This window comes from Carica papaya, chromosome 9 (genome assembly GCF_054855325.1).
Source record: "Carica papaya isolate Zhongbai chromosome 9, ASM5485532v1, whole genome shotgun sequence".
NCBI lineage: Eukaryota > Viridiplantae > Streptophyta > Magnoliopsida > Brassicales > Caricaceae > Carica > Carica papaya.
The window spans coordinates 34900067-34918051 of NC_142317.1; the positions used below are offsets into that span (position 1 = coordinate 34900067).

Sequence of the window (17985 nt, forward strand, 5' to 3'; positions counted from 1 at the left end):
TTCCTATCTCCATAGTGCAATTTAAGTGAGTATTCACCAATCCAAACATTATTCTAAAAGTTAATTTTATTCTCATTGCTAAGTTAAAATCTAGAATTTGCTACCTCCATTTTCCCAAACATTAATTTTTTTTTTGTTTATATACATATATATATATATTAAATTGACTTTTTACTCAAAATGGTAGATTATTTTGTCCTTACAAAAGTAGTATTTGAAATAATGTAATTAATTTTAAAATAAGATTTTATTATTTTCTTGTCAATTTAACATTTGATATTTTAAGTCATTTGACCTATATGATATTAAAAACTATACTTCTCAAAGATAAACATGATATCTTACAATTCACAAAATTATAAATTTCAATTTAAAGGAAAAAAAAATTGATTTGTGGGTTATACTGAAAAAAATTTAGACATTTGACCAATAATTTTGTGTTATTTGACATACACATACATACATATATATATATATATATATGTGTGTATGTATACACACACACATCCTGAATTTTGACCAAATATTTTTTAAAAGAAAAAATCAACAGAGATTATCACATTATGTGAATTATTAATACAAGTATTAATTTGTGAAGTTATCATCCATTACGTGTTGACACATCATTATTAATTTTGGAGCTCTCAAATAAAATCTTCAAACTTTATTTTATTTTTTAAAATAAATTTTATATATTTATTAATTAAGTGATACACATATAATAGTTATAAAATAACAAAAATAACGTTCAAATGAGTACATATATAGAATTATATCTCCACGGACAACTTGATTAGTATATACATATATATATCCGATGGCTAGAAAAGTACGATACATCAAGTGGTGTCTAGCACATCTTTAGATATAACGAAGATGGTCTTAGACTCGATAATCTTTTTTTTTAATTAAAAAAAAAATTTAAGTTAAGTTTTAATTAGTTGTGATTGATTCTTTCAATTAAAAAAATTTAACTGATAAATCAATATACGTAATAATTTCGTTAAAACTAAATCCGACTTAACTATCCTTATCCAACCAACATACTTATGAAATAAACTTTTGGTCTTATTAGATAGTAGAGAAAGTATTATATATTAATAACTGTTAAGTTATAATACATTCACAAAATAACAAGTTTTATACGATTAATGAAATTCAAATTGTGTTTTTTTTTAAAAAAATTAGGTTAAGTTTTAATTTGTTGTGATTGATTCTCTCAATTAAGAAAATTTAACTGATAAATCAAAATACGTAATAACCTCGTTAAAACTAAATCCGACTTAACCATCCTTATCCAACCAACATACTTACGAAATAAACTTTTGGTTTTATTAGATAGTAGATGAAACATTATAGGTTGACAATTGTTAACTCATAATATATTTACAAAACAACAAGTTTTATACAATTAATGAAATTCAAATTCGTGTACTTTAACGAAAATACAGTCTTTTAACTATTAGATAATCGTGAGTTCATCGTTACTTAGTGGTGTGGTCAAGGTTTTGGAAAATTGTGTTTTTTTTAAAAAAAAATTAGGTTAAGTTTTAATTAGTTGTGATTGATTCTTTCAATTAAGAAAATTTAACTGATAAATCAAAATACGTAATAACCTCGTTAAAACTAAATCCGACTTAACCATCCTTATCCAACCAACATACTTACGAAATAAACTTTTGGTATTATTAAATAGTAGATGAAACATTATAGGTTGACAATTGTTAACTCATAATATATTTACAAAACAACAAGTTTTATACGATTAATGAAATTGAAATTCGTGTACTTTAACGAAAATACAGTTTTTTAACTATTAGATAATCGTGAGTTCATCGTTACTTAGTGGTATGGTTTAAGGTTTTGAAAAATTGTGTTTTTTTAAAAAAAATACAAGAAAATACTTATATTAAATTTTCTACATTGACTTGTTGGATAAGAGTATGACATATCTTCACAATATCAAATATGCATCGATTAATTATAATTTTATATCTTTCAAAAACTATGATTTGATCTTAATTTTTGTTTTTGAAAAAACATATTTAAATAAATTTAGATAACTATTGAAATAATTTTATTGAAATTATTATTTAGATTATAATTTTTGAATGTAATTCAAGTATAATTTTTATATATATTTAAAAATTATTATTATTATTTTTTCAAATATGAGGATGTAATTTTTGACTGATATAAATATAATGTAAGATTATATTTGACTATAAAATTTTAAAAATGTACCAAAGTTTTAATCTAAAATGTTTATGTGAAATGAGTTGAAAACATAACTCGAAATTGAGTTATGATTAATTATTTCTCTAAATATATGGTTATGAATGTGTAATGTTATATATATACATATATATATATATATAATTAGTCATTAATAAGCATTTAGTGTAACTTAAGACAGTAATAATAAATTAACAATGGCAAACCAAGTATGGTTTCAACTGTAAATGGAATAGGGTTTATCAAGAACTTAACACAGTTGATTCAATTGACCAGGCATCATATATATACATACGTTCCCACAAGTTTAAACATTTGATACGTTGGTTTTGGTTGCCCGGCCTCCAAACAAAGAATTATAGTTGGTGTGTACGTTTAAAATACTTGGATTAGGATGTGAGGTGTTGAATTTGTCTTGATGAAAATTTCTTCATCTCTCAACTCATACAACCTCTATATATACACGTGAAGAACCCATGAAGTTGCATGCAGAAGGAGTTGGATAGCAGAAAAGAAAAAATGTCCTTCCTCAGGATGAAACCAAATTCAATCTCCTCCACAGTTTCGATCTTAGTTTTCTTGTTGATTTCGATTTCGAGACCAGCATCGTCGTCGCCAGACTCATCTTTTGATTCGTTTCTTAGATGCCTCGTTCAATCCCCATCTAAACAATCCATCTCTAAAGCTATTTTCACACCATCCAACCCTTCTTTCCAATCCATTTACGAGGCCTATGCAAACAATCGCAGGTTTTGGACTCCTGAAACTCCGAAACCCTTGGCCATTATCACAGCCTTGGAGGAAGCCCATGTGCAGGCAACTGTTATTTGTGCTAAGAAAAATGACATACAAATGAGAATTCGTAGTGGCGGACATGACTATGAAGGTCTCTCCTATATTTCTTTTGTCCCATTTGTCATCCTTGACATGTTTAATCTTCGTGCTATCGATGTGGATATACCGAGGGAGACAGCTTGGGTTCAAGCAGGAGCGACAACCGGAGAGTTATATTATAGAATTGCGGAGAAAAGTGGTGTCCATGCCTTTCCTGCTGGAGTTTGTACCACTTTAGGCGCTGGTGGCCATTTTAGTGGAGGTGGATATGGGACATTGATAAGAAAGTATGGTTTGTCAGTGGATAATATCATCGATGCCCAATTAGTCGATGTAAATGGTAGAATTCTCGACAGGAAATTGATGGGGGAAGATCTGTTTTGGGCCATTAGAGGTGGTGGTGGAGCAAGCTTTGGTGTTATCCTTTCATGGAAGATAAAGCTTGTTCGTGTTCCACCCAAAGTCACCGTCTTCAATGTGGTGAGAACCCTAAAGCAAGGAGCTACTGACGTAGTGTACAAATGGCAACAAGTTGCTTCAAAACTTGATAAAGATCTCTTCATTAGGATTATGCCACAAGTTGTGAACGGTGATAAAGGACAGAAGACAGTGAACATTGCTTTCATCGGCCATTTTCTTGGGCAAACAGATCGTCTTCTTGAATTGCTAAACAAAGATTTTCCGGAATTGGGTTTACAACGAAATGATTGCATCGAAATGAAGTGGATCGAGTCGACCCTTTTTTGGTTCGGATTCCCTAACGGGACCTCCATCGATGTTTTACTTCAAAGAGTAGCAACAAACAAAGACATATCGAAGAATAAGTCTGATTATGTAAGGAAGGTGATCTCCAAGAAAGATTTGGAAACGATATGGAAGTTAATGACAGAAATAGAAGGGTTTTGGATGCAATGGAATCCTTTAGGAGGAAGAATGGAGGAGATTAGGGAATCCGAAACACCATTTCCACATCGAGCAGGAGTCATCTTCAAGGTTCAACATTCGGTTTCGTGGACACAAGAAGGAAACCAGGCAACACCCAAGTATCTAAGGCTCATAAGAAACTTTTACAATGCAATTGCTCCTTATGTCACAAGCCAACCAAGAGAAGCTTTTCTAAATTACAGAGATCTCGACATTGGTAGTGGCTCAAGCAATGGCACCACCAGCTTTGAAGATGCTGCGGTTTATGGGTTCAAGTACTTCAAGGGTAACTTCAAGAGACTGGCTTCGGTGAAGGCTATGGTGGATCCTGATAATTTCTTTAGGGATGAACAAAGCATTCCACCCCTCAAGTGAAGAATCTTTATGAATTATATAATTCCATTTGTCATATAAACGACTTGCTGTATTATGTTGTGGTTCAATTTGAATAAATATTATTATAGAATAATTATTTATGTAAATTTCAATAACAATTATATGTTTCTAAGAGCATAAATAAACTATATCTATGAGATCTTTCAACTCATTTGTACTTTTCAAATATTTAATAATTTATCTTTTTTTTTTCCCCTTTAACAATGAGTATATATATAATTAGACATGATCTATTATACATATAGATTATATATATATATATATATAATTAGGAAAAAGAATTATACATGTCATAAATTATATGCACTTTTCAAATATTATATTGCTTAAGTAATTTCTAAATATGAATTCTTATTATTGCTTTTGAATTGTTTTATTTCCTTAAATGCCATCCAAATTCTAGATAAGGTTATTGTGCATCAAACTCAATTCAAATAAAGCTTATGATGAGGTTGTTGACCTTTTAAGGAAGGTATGTTGCGTATGTTGGAATTTGAATCTCAATTTGTACCTTAGCCATAACCGTATACTCAACTTTAGTAAATCAGAACACGTAATCATTAATTTACCATGGTACGAGACTATTCGAAGAAAATTCACTATCAGTTTATCTTTTTATTTTCCATGCATAAGCTTTTCTAACTTCTTGAGGCATGTTGAAGACGAGGGACGGATCTATGGTGTTAGAGGTTGTTGAGTTGCTCTTCTAATAACTAACGTTTTTTTTTTGTAGATGATAGTATAGTGTTTGAGAGAGCCTCGAGAGTTGAAATTCTTACCTTGGGCAAATGTTGTGAGGATTTAATGGAAAACATTAGGTCATGCCATCAATCTTCAAAAACGAACTCTATCATTCTCAAAAAGGGTCGTCTATCTTTGCTGCATGAATTGTAGGTTCTTTTTAACATGCATCTAAGTATTTTGTTTTCCCGATAACTCTTAGAGGATATATGAAGGAAAATTTTAATTTTATTGTGAATCTCAAATGGTTCAGCATGTATAGATTTAGGAAATGAAATTTTTTTGAAGCTGGTAAGAAGTGCTTATCAAAGTCGTAGCTTAAGTAATTCCATCTCATCATATGAGTATCTTTTTACTACCACATAGAGTTTATAAGTAGTTGAAGACGATTGCTACATGTTTATGGTGGCCGCAAGTAACAAATCTTCTCGTATGCCTTATTCTGCTTGGTTAGCTGAATCCATTAATCGTACAAACTTGGACATGGAAGCGATGGCATATGATAATTTTATCGGGTCTTTGGTGAACTTCGAACTCATGAATGCTTGAATGCATTGAACCTTAGTCCTTAGTGTATAAATTATAATCGTAAGTTAGGTAGTTTGATGATCTCTTAATGACTCTATGTCATTTAGAGTATAGAAACGTTTCTGTTTTGAATGATGTCGTAAGTAGGTGCGTTCAAGTTGAATACTGAAGCCTTGTATGGTATCCGAGCATGGATAGAACTAGGGGCGGCTTATAGAAACTGGTGTAATTTCGATACTTCTTTTGATATATTTTAGTATAACCAATTATTTTAATCAAATACTCGGGATCTATTTTTTAAATTGACATCACTTTTAATAACTATTTTTTTTTTTCTAAATACCTAATAAATTATAATTAAAAACAATTTTATTTAACAACCATTTCTGAACAGTCTTTCGAACCCACTGCATACACTACAAATACCTGTATATGGTTATGATTGTGTAACGTTATATATATCTATATAATTGGTCATTAATAAGCACTTAGTATAATTTAATACAGTAATAATTAATTAAAAATGGTAGATCAAGCATGCTGTCAACTGTAAATGGATGATTAAAAGAATCTGGTTTATTAAGAACATTTACATTTTAATCTTCATACGTTTCGCACAATAAAGCATTTGATACGTTGGTTTTGGTTGTCTAGGCTCCAACAAGTAATTATAGTTGGTGTGTACGTTTAAAATAACACCTAGATTAGGATGTGAAGGGTTGAATTATATATGTATATATATACGTGAAGAACCCGTAAACATGCATGCAAAAGGAGTTGGATAGCAGAAAAGAGAAAATGTCTCTCCTCAAGATGAAACAAAATTCAATCTTTCCTACAGTTTCAATACTAGTTTTCTTCTTGATTTCAATTTCGAGATCAGCAACAGCATCGCCGGATTCATATTTTGATTCATTCCTTAATTGTCTTCTTCAATCCCCATCTGATCAGTCAGTCTCTAAAGCTATTTTCACACCATCCAACTCTTCTTTCCAATCCATTTACGAGGCCTATGCAAACAATCTCAGGTTCTGGACTCCTGAAACTCCAAAACCCTTGGCCGTTATCACAGCTTTAGAGGACGTCCACGTGCAGGCAACTGTTGTTTGTGCTAAGAAAAATAACATACAAATCAGAATCCGAAGTGGTGGACATGACTATGAAGGTCTCTCCTATGTTTCTTTTGTCCCATTTGTCATCCTTGACATGTTTAATCTTCGTGCAATCGATGTGGATATAGCGAGCGAGACTGCTTGGGTTCAAGCAGGAGCAACAACCGGGGAGTTATATTATAGAATTGCTGAGAAAAGTGATGTTCATGCCTTCCCTGCAGGAGTTTGTACCACTTTAGGCACCGGTGGCCATTTTAGTGGAGGTGGATATGGAACATTGATAAGAAAGTATGGTTTGTCGATTGATAATATCATCGATGCTCAATTAATCGATGTAAATGGTAGAATTCTTGACAGGAAATTGATGGGGGAAGATTTGTTTTGGGCGATTAGAGGTGGTGGTGGAGCAAGCTTTGGTGTTATCCTTTCATGGAAGATAAAGCTTGTTCCTGTTCCACCGAAAGTCACCGTCTTCAATGTGGCGAGAACCCTAAAGCAAGGAGCTACTGATGTAGTGTACAAATGGCAACAAGTTGCTCCAAAACTTGATAAAGATCTCTTCATTAGGATTATGCCACAAGTTGTGAATGGTGATAATGGACAGAAGACAGTTAACATTGCTTTCATCGGCCATTTTCTTGGGCAAACCGATCGACTTCTTGAATTGCTGAACAGAGATTTTCCAGAATTGGGTTTACAACGAAATGATTGCATCGAAATGAAGTGGATTGAATCCACTCTTTTTTGGTTTGGATTCCCTAACGGGACCTCTATCGATGTTTTACTTCAACGAGTAGTAAAGAACAAATCCTTGTCGAAGAATAAGTCTGATTATGTAAGGAAGGTGATCTCGAAGGAAGATTTGGAAACCATATGGAAGTTAATGACAGAAATAGAAGGGTTTCGGATGCAATTTAATCCTTATGGAGGAAGAATGGAGGAGATTCAAGAATCCGAAACACCTTTCCCACACCGAGCAGGAGTCATCTTCAAGATTCAACATTGGGTTTCATGGACACAAGAAGGAAACCAGGCAACACCCAAGTACTTAAGTCTTATAAGAAACTTTTACAATTCAATTGCTCCTTATGTGACAAGCCAACCCAGAGAATCTTTTCTAAACTACAGAGATCTTGACATTGGTGGTGGCTCAAGCAATGGCGCAACCAGCTTTGAAGATGCTGCAGTTTATGGGTTCAAATACTTCAAGGGTAATTTCAAGAGATTGGCTTTGGTGAAGGCTATGGTGGATCCTGATAATTTCTTCAAGAATGAACAAAGTGTTCCACCTCTCAAGTGAAGAGCCTTTACGAGTTATTATTCTATACAACTCGCGCTATTATGTTATAACTTAGCGTCAAAAAATTATACATATAATTTGCTCATTTCAAATATAAATTTTATAACTCATTTGTGAGTATTTAATAATTTTTCTTTTTTTTTCTTTTAACAATAAATATATATATTATTAGATATAATCTACTATGTGAATCAGATTATACGTAGATTATATATTATTAAAAAAATATGAATTTTACTAAAAAATAGAATTATGTGTTATATATTTTATGCAATTTTTAAATATTACATCGATAATTAATTTTTAAATATGAATTTTACTAAAAAAAATTATATATACATTTGAAAATAAACAAACAATCACGACAAAAATATAGAAAAACACGTATACTAAACATTTAAGAATTAACTTAATAGTGTCAGAGACGAGTAAAAACATCAAATATTTTACATTATTCAATCTATATCATATGAGAAAACTCATTAAAATACATTAATGAATTAAAACATATTAAATTTTAAAAAATATATATATTAAGATAACTCGCATTTTTTTACATATACTATTAGTAGATTTGTGACATCTAAAATTAATTAAGGATCGTATACAGACGAAAAGATTATATTTTCAAAGGTAACATAGGGATCCATTCTAAGTCAATCAGAGTCACGAAGGGAGAACGATGCTTTGTCCGATGCCCCTCTTGCGTAACTTCAGAATTTAGTGAAATAACTCCTCTAACTAGTGAAATAAACCCTTATTAGAAACTGACTAACTCAAGGAGTCCTTAATGGAGGACTTGGATTCAAATCTTTCATGAAGAACTCTCTTCCATATACCTATATAAATACTCAAATGGGCTGTGCAACATACACAACAAATAGGATTAATCTAATGATTATTCATCTTATTAAATAACTTAGTTTATGATTATACAGATTGAGATAGGTGAACTTGTTGTTAATTATATAAATTTGAAACTTAATATTAGCCAAACGAAATTATGTAAGTACATGATTAAAGTCATATAGTACTGCATGTAACCCAACATATATCGAAATTAAATTAACAAATTTTTGGATCATTGTACAATTAAATCTAATGTAAGATTAATTCCAATAAGTATGTCAATAAATGACTAATTTATTTTCTGCATATAGAGAAAAAGTATAAAATCATACATAGACATATTTATAATCATATATAAATGATAAACATTCAGAATTATAAGTAAATTACTCAAAGTTTATGACCAATCTTAGCCAACCACTAAGGACCTTGGTCACTATCTCTTTTATAAACTTACCTAATTATGTGGTAACTTAGTCTTAATTTTCACCAACCTATTAAAATTCTCCTCGAAGTACTTCACCCCATAAACTCTTCCTTCCTGGAAACTAAAATCTCCCATTGTGATTGACGTCAATGTCAAGATCTTTGTAGTTAAACAATGTCTGTCTTAGCTTCTTGGAGATAGAAGGAGTCATGAACTTATGAAGCTTCCTCGTTAAATTTATTAAATGATTTGTAGTTTCAATCCCTCCTTCATTTCAGTTGGTAGTATATTGAAACTTTTATAGATTTCTAGCTCTATGAGGAAAAGGACTTGCGTTCAAACGAATCTCATCCAATTTTTCACCATAAAGGTTGAAAGTTAATACTAGAGCCTCTAGTTTAATCATCTTCTTCCAAATCTCGTCTAACTTCTCTCTTCAAATTGGTTGTTTCACATTGTCTGATTTATTCTTAAGAAAAATGAATAATTGTGGGGTACAGTTGAGCAAGACAGTCTCGATTGTATAAATATTAAAGCTAGTCCAAAAAAAAAAAAAAAACTAACTGGATCCAAATAGTCTGGATGCAATTAGATTGGACTAGACTTAGCTCAAGGAAGCTTTGATTCATGATGGAGAGGAGAGTTTCAAAGTCACCAAGCAACAAGGAGAGGAATGTTCTTCTTGTAGTCTTTTTACTAATATGGGCACTTGTATACAACATCCACAATGAGCGTAGTTGAGAGGTTGTCATTCAAGTGAAAAGCTACATGTTGGTGGGGATCTCCGATGTGGATAAAGTTTTATTCAAGAGTCCTTTGAACTCGAAAGACTGTCAGAACCTCTGGAACTCGACCAACCTAATTTTATAAGCAAGAACGATGCCAAAGCTTACTCTTTCTCCACCTGTAATTTAACAACACTAAATGCTTTTTAACTGTTTTTAAGATATGTTACATATTAATCTTAGATTAACATTGTGATAAAATTATTTTTTCATTTATGTTATTTTGAGTTAACATGAGAATTTTGTATTTAGTATATAAAAATATTTTCAACTTTTATTTTTTATTTACGCATACATATATTTAAATGTAAACATTATTATTACTATGCATATGTTACTTCGATTTTATTTTTTTTTTTCGGGGAGAAAATAAAAGTAATTTTCAAAAATTATAACTAAAAAGATGAAATTAACATAAATTAAAAAATTAACCTACCTTATCTATACATATAATACAATTAGTGACCTAACTAAAACAAGATTATTTGGAAAGTACTCTCATCTTCGTATGAAATAAATCAATCTTAAATTTTTCTAAACCAGTAATCACCAAATATGTATATATATATATATATAGAGAGAGAGAGATTCTAGATGAACCATTTACATAAAGTAGGTTAATTTTTTAATATATATATATATATATATATATACATAAAATACTTATATTAAATTTCCTCCGTTGACTTGTCAAATAAGAATATGACATATCTTCACAATTTCAAATATATACGTCATGAGAAATACTTTAATTTTTCTAGCACATGCATTAATTAATTATGATTTTATTTGAATAAAACTTTTAATTTGGAATTTTAGTAACTTTAATTAGCCTATATATATATATATATATATATATATATGGATCCTATTAATGGCGCATTTAGTGTAATTTAAGACAGTAATAATCAATTAACATAAGCAACTAAGTATGCTTTCATACTTAACATAATTGATTCAATTGACCAGCTAACACGTACGTGCTCACAAGTTTCAAAATTTCATACGTTGGTTTTGGTTTTCTAGCTCCAACAAGGAATTATAGTTGGTGTGTACGTTTAAAATACATAGACTGGGATGTGATGGGTTGAACTTTTCTTGATCAAATTTTCTTTATCTCTCAACTAATACAACTATATCTGTGTATATATATATATATATATGTGAAGAACCCGTAAACTTGCATGCAAAAGGAGTTGTGACAGAAGAAAAGAGAAAATGTCTCTCCTCAAGATGAAACAAAATTCAATCTTTCCCACAGTTTCAATTCTGGTTTTCTTCTTGATTTCGATTTCGAGATCAGCAACATCATCGCCAGATTCATCTTTTGGTTCATTCCTCAATTGTCTTCTTCAATCCCCATCTAATCAATCAGTCTCTAAAGCTATTTTCACTCCATCCGACCCTTCTTTCCAATCCATTTACGAGGCTTATGCAAACAATCTCAGGTTCTGGACTCCTGAAACTCCAAAACCCTTGGCCATTATCGCTGCTTTAGAGGACGCCCACGTGCAGGCAACTGTTATTTGTGGTAAGAAAAACAACATACAGATCAGAATCCGAAGTGGTGGACATGACTTTGAAGGTCTCTCGTATGTCTCTTTTGTCCCATTTGTCATCCTTGACATGTTTAATCTTCGTGCAATCGATGTGGATATAGCGAGCGAGACTGCTTGGGTTCAAGCAGGAGCGACAACCGGGGAGTTATATTATAGAATTGCAGAGAAAAGTGATTTCCATGCCTTCCCTGCAGGAGTTTGTACCACTTTAGGCGCCGGTGGCCATTTTAGTGGAGGTGGATATGGGACATTGATAAGAAAGTATGGATTGTCGATTGATAACATCATCGATGCCCAATTAGTTGATGCAAATGGTAGGATTCTTGACAGGAAATCAATGGGGGAAGACTTGTTTTGGGCGATTAGAGGTGGTGGTGGAGCAAGCTTTGGTGTTATCCTTTCGTGGAAGATAAAGCTTGTTCGTGTTCCACCCAAAGTCACCGTCTTCAATGTGGTGAGAACCCTAAAGCAAGGAGCTACTGACATAGTCTATAAATGGCAACAAGTTGCTTCAAAACTTGACAAGGATCTCTTCATTAGGGTTATGCCACAAGTTGTGAACGGTGATAATGGTCAGAAGACAGTAAATATTTCTTTCATTGGCCATTTTCTTGGGCAAACGGATCGGCTTCTTGAATTGCTAAACAGAGATTTTCCAGAATTGGGTTTACAAAGAAATGATTGCATTGAAATGAAGTGGATTGAATCGACTCTTTTTTGGTTTGGATTCCCTAACGGGACCTCCATCGATGTTTTACTTCAAAGAGTATCAACGATCAAAGCCATGTCAAAGAATAAGTCTGATTATGTAAGGAAGGTGATCTCGAAGGAAGATTTGGAAACCATATGGAAGTTAATGATGGAAATAAAAGGGTTTTGGATGCAATGGAATCCTTATGGAGGAAGAATGGAGGAGATTACAGAATCCGAAACACCATTTCCACACCGAGCAGGAGTAATCTTCAAGATTCTACACTCGGTTTCGTGGACACAAGAAGGAAACCAGGCAACACCAAAGTATTTAAGTCTTATAAGAAAGTTTTACAATGCTGTCACTCCTTATGTGACAAGCCAACCCAGAGAAGCTTTTCTAAATTACAGAGATCTTGACATTGGTAGTGGCTCAAGCAATGGCACCAACTTTGAAGATGCTACAGTTTATGGGTTCAAATACTTCAAGGGTAATTTCAAGAGAATGGCTTTGGTGAAGGCCATGGTGGATCCTGATAATTTCTTTAAGAATGAACAAAGCATTCCACCCCTGTTCCATTTTGGTGAAGGCTTAGTGAAAAGTTCTTATGAACTATAATTCCATTTGCTCTGTATACAAATCACTGTATCACGTTACAGTTTTAATATCAATTTAAATAAGTATGATTACAAAAATAATTAATATGTTAATTTCAATAGTTACTACGCTTTTCGGAAGAACAAATGAATTAAAAGACTTTGTAAATATGATTTGTTCGTTCAAAATATTTTTTAAAACTCAAAAAATTTTAAAGTGAGTATATATATAATTATATAAAATTTGGAACTTAATATTAGACAAACCGAATTATTTAAGTACATGATTGAAGTCATATGGTACTGCATGTAACCTAATATATATTGAAATCTAATGTAAGATTAATTTCAATAATTATGTCAATAAATGACTAATTTATTTTTTTGGTATAGAGTGGAAGTACGAGTTCATACATAGACATATTTATAATTACAAATGAACGATAAACATTCAGAATCGTAAGTAAATTACAATATATTTATGACCAATCTTGGCCAACCACTAAGTATCTTGGTCACAATCTCCTTTATAAAAGTGACCTAATTATGTGGTAATGTTGGGATGCTTTGTTCATGTCTAAAGAAATTAGCAGGATCAACCTCAGTCTTAATTTTCACCAGCCTATTGAAATTCTCCTTGAAGTACTTCACCCCATAAACTCTTCCTTCCCAGAAACTAAACCTCCCATTATGGTTGATGCCAATGTCAAGATCCTTGTAGTTAAAGAATGCCTGCCGTGGGTTCTTGGAAACAAAGGGAGTCATGAACTTATGAAGCTCCCTTGTTAAATCTATGAAGTGATTTGTAGTTTCAATCCCTCCTTCGTTCCAGTTTGTGGCATACTGAAACTTCCATAGATTTCCAGCTCTATGAGGAAAAGGACTTGCGGTCGAAGGAATCTCAGCCATTTTCCCACCATAAGGGTTGAAAGTTAACATCACAGCTTCCAATTCAATCATCTTCTTCCAGATATCATCTAACTTCTCCCTCGGAATTGGTTGCTTCACATAGTCTGATTTCCTCTTCAGAAAAGTGACCGATGGTGGGGTGCGGTTGAGTAAGAGCTCGGGTGAGTCAATAGCGAAGTTGGTCCAGAAAAGAACTGATTGGATCCAGCTAGTTTGGATGCAATCAGATTGGACCAGACCCAATTCAGGAAAGCTCTGGTTCATGATGGAGAGGAGAGTTTTGGAGTCACCAAGGAACAAGGAGAGGAATGTTCCTCTTGCAGTCTTTTTACCAGTTTGGCCACTAGTGTTTACAACATCCATAGTGAGCCTAACGAAGAGGTTGTCATCTAAGTGAGAAGCTACATGTTGGTAGCGATCGACAATGTGGGTAAGGTTTTGTTCGAGAGTTCTTTGAACTCGAAAGACTGTCACTACTTCTGGGACTCGAACCAACTTAATTTTATAAGAAAGAACGACGCCAAAGCTTGCTCCTCCTCCGCCTGTAATTTTAGACGCCAATTTAGTTTACCAAAAATACTCATCGGGTTAACTTAATTAAATAATTAAATATTTTTTGTTTCATTAGTATAAAAATAAAAAATTGTGAGTTCGATGCGTGCAAATAGGATAATTTTTTTAAATAATTATAAAAGATATTTTGAGATTTTCAAAATAATTAATATAATGAATTGAGACGAATAATGGCTACCTGAATAACGCAAATCATTATTTTAATATTACATTTTTAATTATAGTTTGGTCTTTAAACTTATAAAATTATTTCGTATGTTATCATTTAATACTATTCCGATGTTTTGACCAAAAAAGAATCTTCCGTTTCAATTTTTTTTAAAAAAATTATCAATTTTAGATGACCCAGATTAAGAACATATACGCAACAATAATTTTTGAAAAAGAAATGATTTTTTTTTCTTAAACAAGATTATTAGTTTTGACAAAATGTCTATTTGAATAGAACTCTCAATTTGATATCGAATTAGTCAATTTTATATTTTTCTAAGCCAGTAATCACCAAGTATATATATATATATATATATGTATGTATGTATATTATCTGATAAATTATCTAGTGTTAGTTAATCTAATCATTGTTTGGATAAACTACTTCTTTTACTGAATGTTTGATAAACTTTTTTTCTTTTTAAAAAATCGTAAATTTTGAGTTCGAAAATGTTTTTATACATTTCATCCTTTAAGAATTATTTATATTATGTTATAATTGATGTATATGTATATGTATCATTTAATTAATGAATATATAAATGTATTCAAATATCATCCACTCTACCTACCAGTAATAGCCCAGAAGAGATCTTCCCCCATGGATTTTCTGTCAAGAATTCTCCCCTTCACATCCACCATTTTTGCATCAACTATATTATCAACAGTCAACCCATATTTCCTCATCATATTACCATACCCAGCTCCACCAAAATGTCCTCCAACGCCCACAGTAGGGCAAACACCAGCTGGAAACCCATGAATTCTGCTCTTCTCTGCAATTCTAAAATACACTTCCCCCAAAGTTGCACCAGTTTCAACCCAAGCAGTCTCCTTCTCTATGTCAATTTCGATACCTCTAAGATTAAACATGTCGAGGACGAAGAAAGGAACGGAGGCCACGTAAGATGTGCCCTCGTAATCGTGTCCGCCGCTTCTGATTTTCATCTGCAAGTCATACTTCTGGCCGCAGAGAATGGCAGCTCGAACGTGAGATTCATGCAATGCGGTGACGATTAGGAAGGGTTTAGGTGTAGTTGAGGTGTTGAATCTTAGGTTTCTTATGTAGTTTTGTAGAACAGTGGAGTAAGAAGTGTTTCGAGGTGTGAAAATGGCTGTGGAGATTGGATGAGAAGGAGAAGCATGAGTTGACAGGCAATGAATAAACTTCTCATGAGCTGATGATGATGAACCAGAAGCTGAAGGAACTAAGAAGACTGTAACAATGGCTGACAAGATTAGAAATCCTACTATTGGTTGTGGAATTGAAGTTCCCATTTTTGGTTAATTGAGTCCTGGGTTTGGAATTTTATGAAGATGTAAGATGAGTTTACCCTATATATATATGTATATATATAAATTGTAAATATAGTATATTATATAAAGGCGTGTTTTGTTTGGATATAAATATAAAGATGATCACGCAAGTGATATTTGCGGCCTGATTAAATTTGACTAAGAACATTCAAAGTTATAAAACGTAAGATAATTAGCCTTTGACATTCGAGAGGATGATTACCAGGATCAATAATTAACAAATTATTAGAGGAAGCTGCCTTTTGTTAATGATCTTGTACGTTATTATATATATATATATATATATATATATATACATACATACGTTGGTATTTCATAATCTGCAATATCTGTGCACTTGTCATGCACACGTACTCAATGATGATAAGATATATCTCACGTAAGTAAATGGCTTTGTAGGGAACAATGGGACAGTTTGATCTCTTTTTTGTTTTGTAGTCTTAGAAATTTAACATAATAATGATTTATTATTAATAATATTATTAATTAAATTAATTATATGTGTATAAATATATATATGTATTAAACAGAATATAAGATGAATTCAATGTCTATACATTGAACTTAGTATTGGGTAACTTTGCTCTTAATTTATTTTCTCCTATTAATATTCTCTCTAATATTTTTGTTAATTACTTGCTTCTATTAATTAAATTTGCATAAATAAGAAATCCTCGTGGATATATTGTGGACGATATATGACGAATATAAAAGGACTATTTAGAGGGATTTGACTTTTCATTCATGATTTCACTTACACATTCTCGAGTAAGTTTATGGTTTTTGTTGACTTTGTGAGGGGATATGGTCGAATCAAAGTAACGGATCTAAAAGAGAAAGTCGATCTCAAATTATCCGACTTGGTTTACTAAGTTATTGAACTTAGTACAAATTAACTTAAATACACAAACCTAGCTGTCCAACTTATCTTACTCAGATTCTTGAAGTTTAAGAACTTATTCTCCACAAACCTGTTCATTCAACTTATCTTATTTAGATTCTTGAAGCTTAAGAACTTACTATCCTTTTAACCTGTGAACTTATTCCCCTTCACCTCCTTATTTCATTCATCTATATTAGTAGAGTTCCTGACAATACCCTCTCCATTAAAAGCAATCTTTATCAGGGATCGACCTTCAGGTAAACTGCATCCTCCTAATGTGACTTTATCAAGATTTAGGTTCGATCATTGCACTAGAAACTATTTAACTTGTTTGTCATGCCTCTAAAACTTTTTTTTTTTACTTCCATAAATATTTGAAGTGTTCTACTTTTATCTGCCCATACTGAATTATCTCAAGTAAGTTATTATGATAAACTTGATTTTTTGGTACATATTTTTTCATGTGAGAGGCACGGAAGACTAGAAGACTACATTAAGTTTTGTCTAAGACTGAAGTTTTATTATAACTAAGTTCTTATTCTTCAAACTCTCTCTGTTCACTATGTATCATTATTTTTTCATCTCATTTTACGCTCCTAACACATGATACCCCATATGTTGAGTCACTTTCTGTAGAGATTCGAAACTTAAATAAAAATAAATTCGTAAATTAAATGTAAAAACGAAATGATAGAATTAGAGTTTATATTCCTTACACAATAATTTAGAATACGCAATAAAGATACGAGAATATCTATTCTAAAATAATAACAAAAATTAAAGAAATAAAAGAAAAGCAAATAGCTAAGAAGCCTATAACGACCTTCACTACCTTTTGAAGAGAGTCCAGATGATGAACTATTCATGACCCTCTTGTTAATCGAGATCTGGATCTTAATCATCTTGATCTGAAATAGTTAATGAAATGATGAGTTACATTACCCTAATAAGAATATCACACTAATAACAGATACAGTAAATTGAAGATTGATAAAAATCAGAAAAACAACCAATGGATCCCTTAATTTATGTAAATTCATTTACTATAAAAAAGTCATTTATTCTGTATTTACGTAACAAGTTTTTTTTCTAAAAATAACCTATAAAAATCATATT

General features: G+C 31.8%; 3 protein-coding genes and 2 pseudogenes across 3 annotated transcripts; 3 read left to right on the forward strand and 2 right to left on the reverse strand.

The window, feature by feature from the left end:
• The first annotated feature begins 2707 nt into the window (after nucleotides 1-2707).
• LOC110824938 (berberine bridge enzyme-like 17) lies at nucleotides 2708-4540 on the forward strand. Its single transcript, XM_022055422.2, has one exon. It carries the CDS (start codon nucleotides 2722-2724, stop codon nucleotides 4366-4368), a length of 1647 nt encoding a protein of 548 aa, XP_021911114.2. The 5' UTR covers nucleotides 2708-2721; the 3' UTR covers nucleotides 4369-4540.
• A 1846-nt stretch (nucleotides 4541-6386) lies between these two features.
• On the forward strand, nucleotides 6387-8185 carry LOC110825035 (berberine bridge enzyme-like 4 pseudogene; annotated as a pseudogene).
• A 1459-nt stretch (nucleotides 8186-9644) lies between these two features.
• On the reverse strand, nucleotides 9645-10462 carry LOC148240306 (berberine bridge enzyme-like 8; annotated as a pseudogene).
• An 834-nt stretch (nucleotides 10463-11296) lies between these two features.
• On the forward strand, nucleotides 11297-13108 carry LOC110825014 (berberine bridge enzyme-like 4). Its single transcript, XM_022055483.2, has one exon. It carries the CDS (start codon nucleotides 11350-11352, stop codon nucleotides 12997-12999), a length of 1650 nt encoding a protein of 549 aa, XP_021911175.2. The 5' UTR covers nucleotides 11297-11349; the 3' UTR covers nucleotides 13000-13108.
• Nucleotides 13109-13323: 215 nt separating this feature from the next.
• On the reverse strand, nucleotides 13324-16004 carry LOC110825012 (berberine bridge enzyme-like 8). Its single transcript, XM_088211360.1, has 2 exons — nucleotides 15242-16004; nucleotides 13324-14428 (listed from the first exon to the last, which is right to left on the reverse strand). Exons 1-2 carry the CDS (start codon nucleotides 15945-15947, stop codon nucleotides 13518-13520), a joined length of 1617 nt encoding a protein of 538 aa, XP_088067486.1. The 5' UTR covers nucleotides 15948-16004; the 3' UTR covers nucleotides 13324-13517.
• Nucleotides 16005-17985: the final 1981 nt, after the last annotated feature.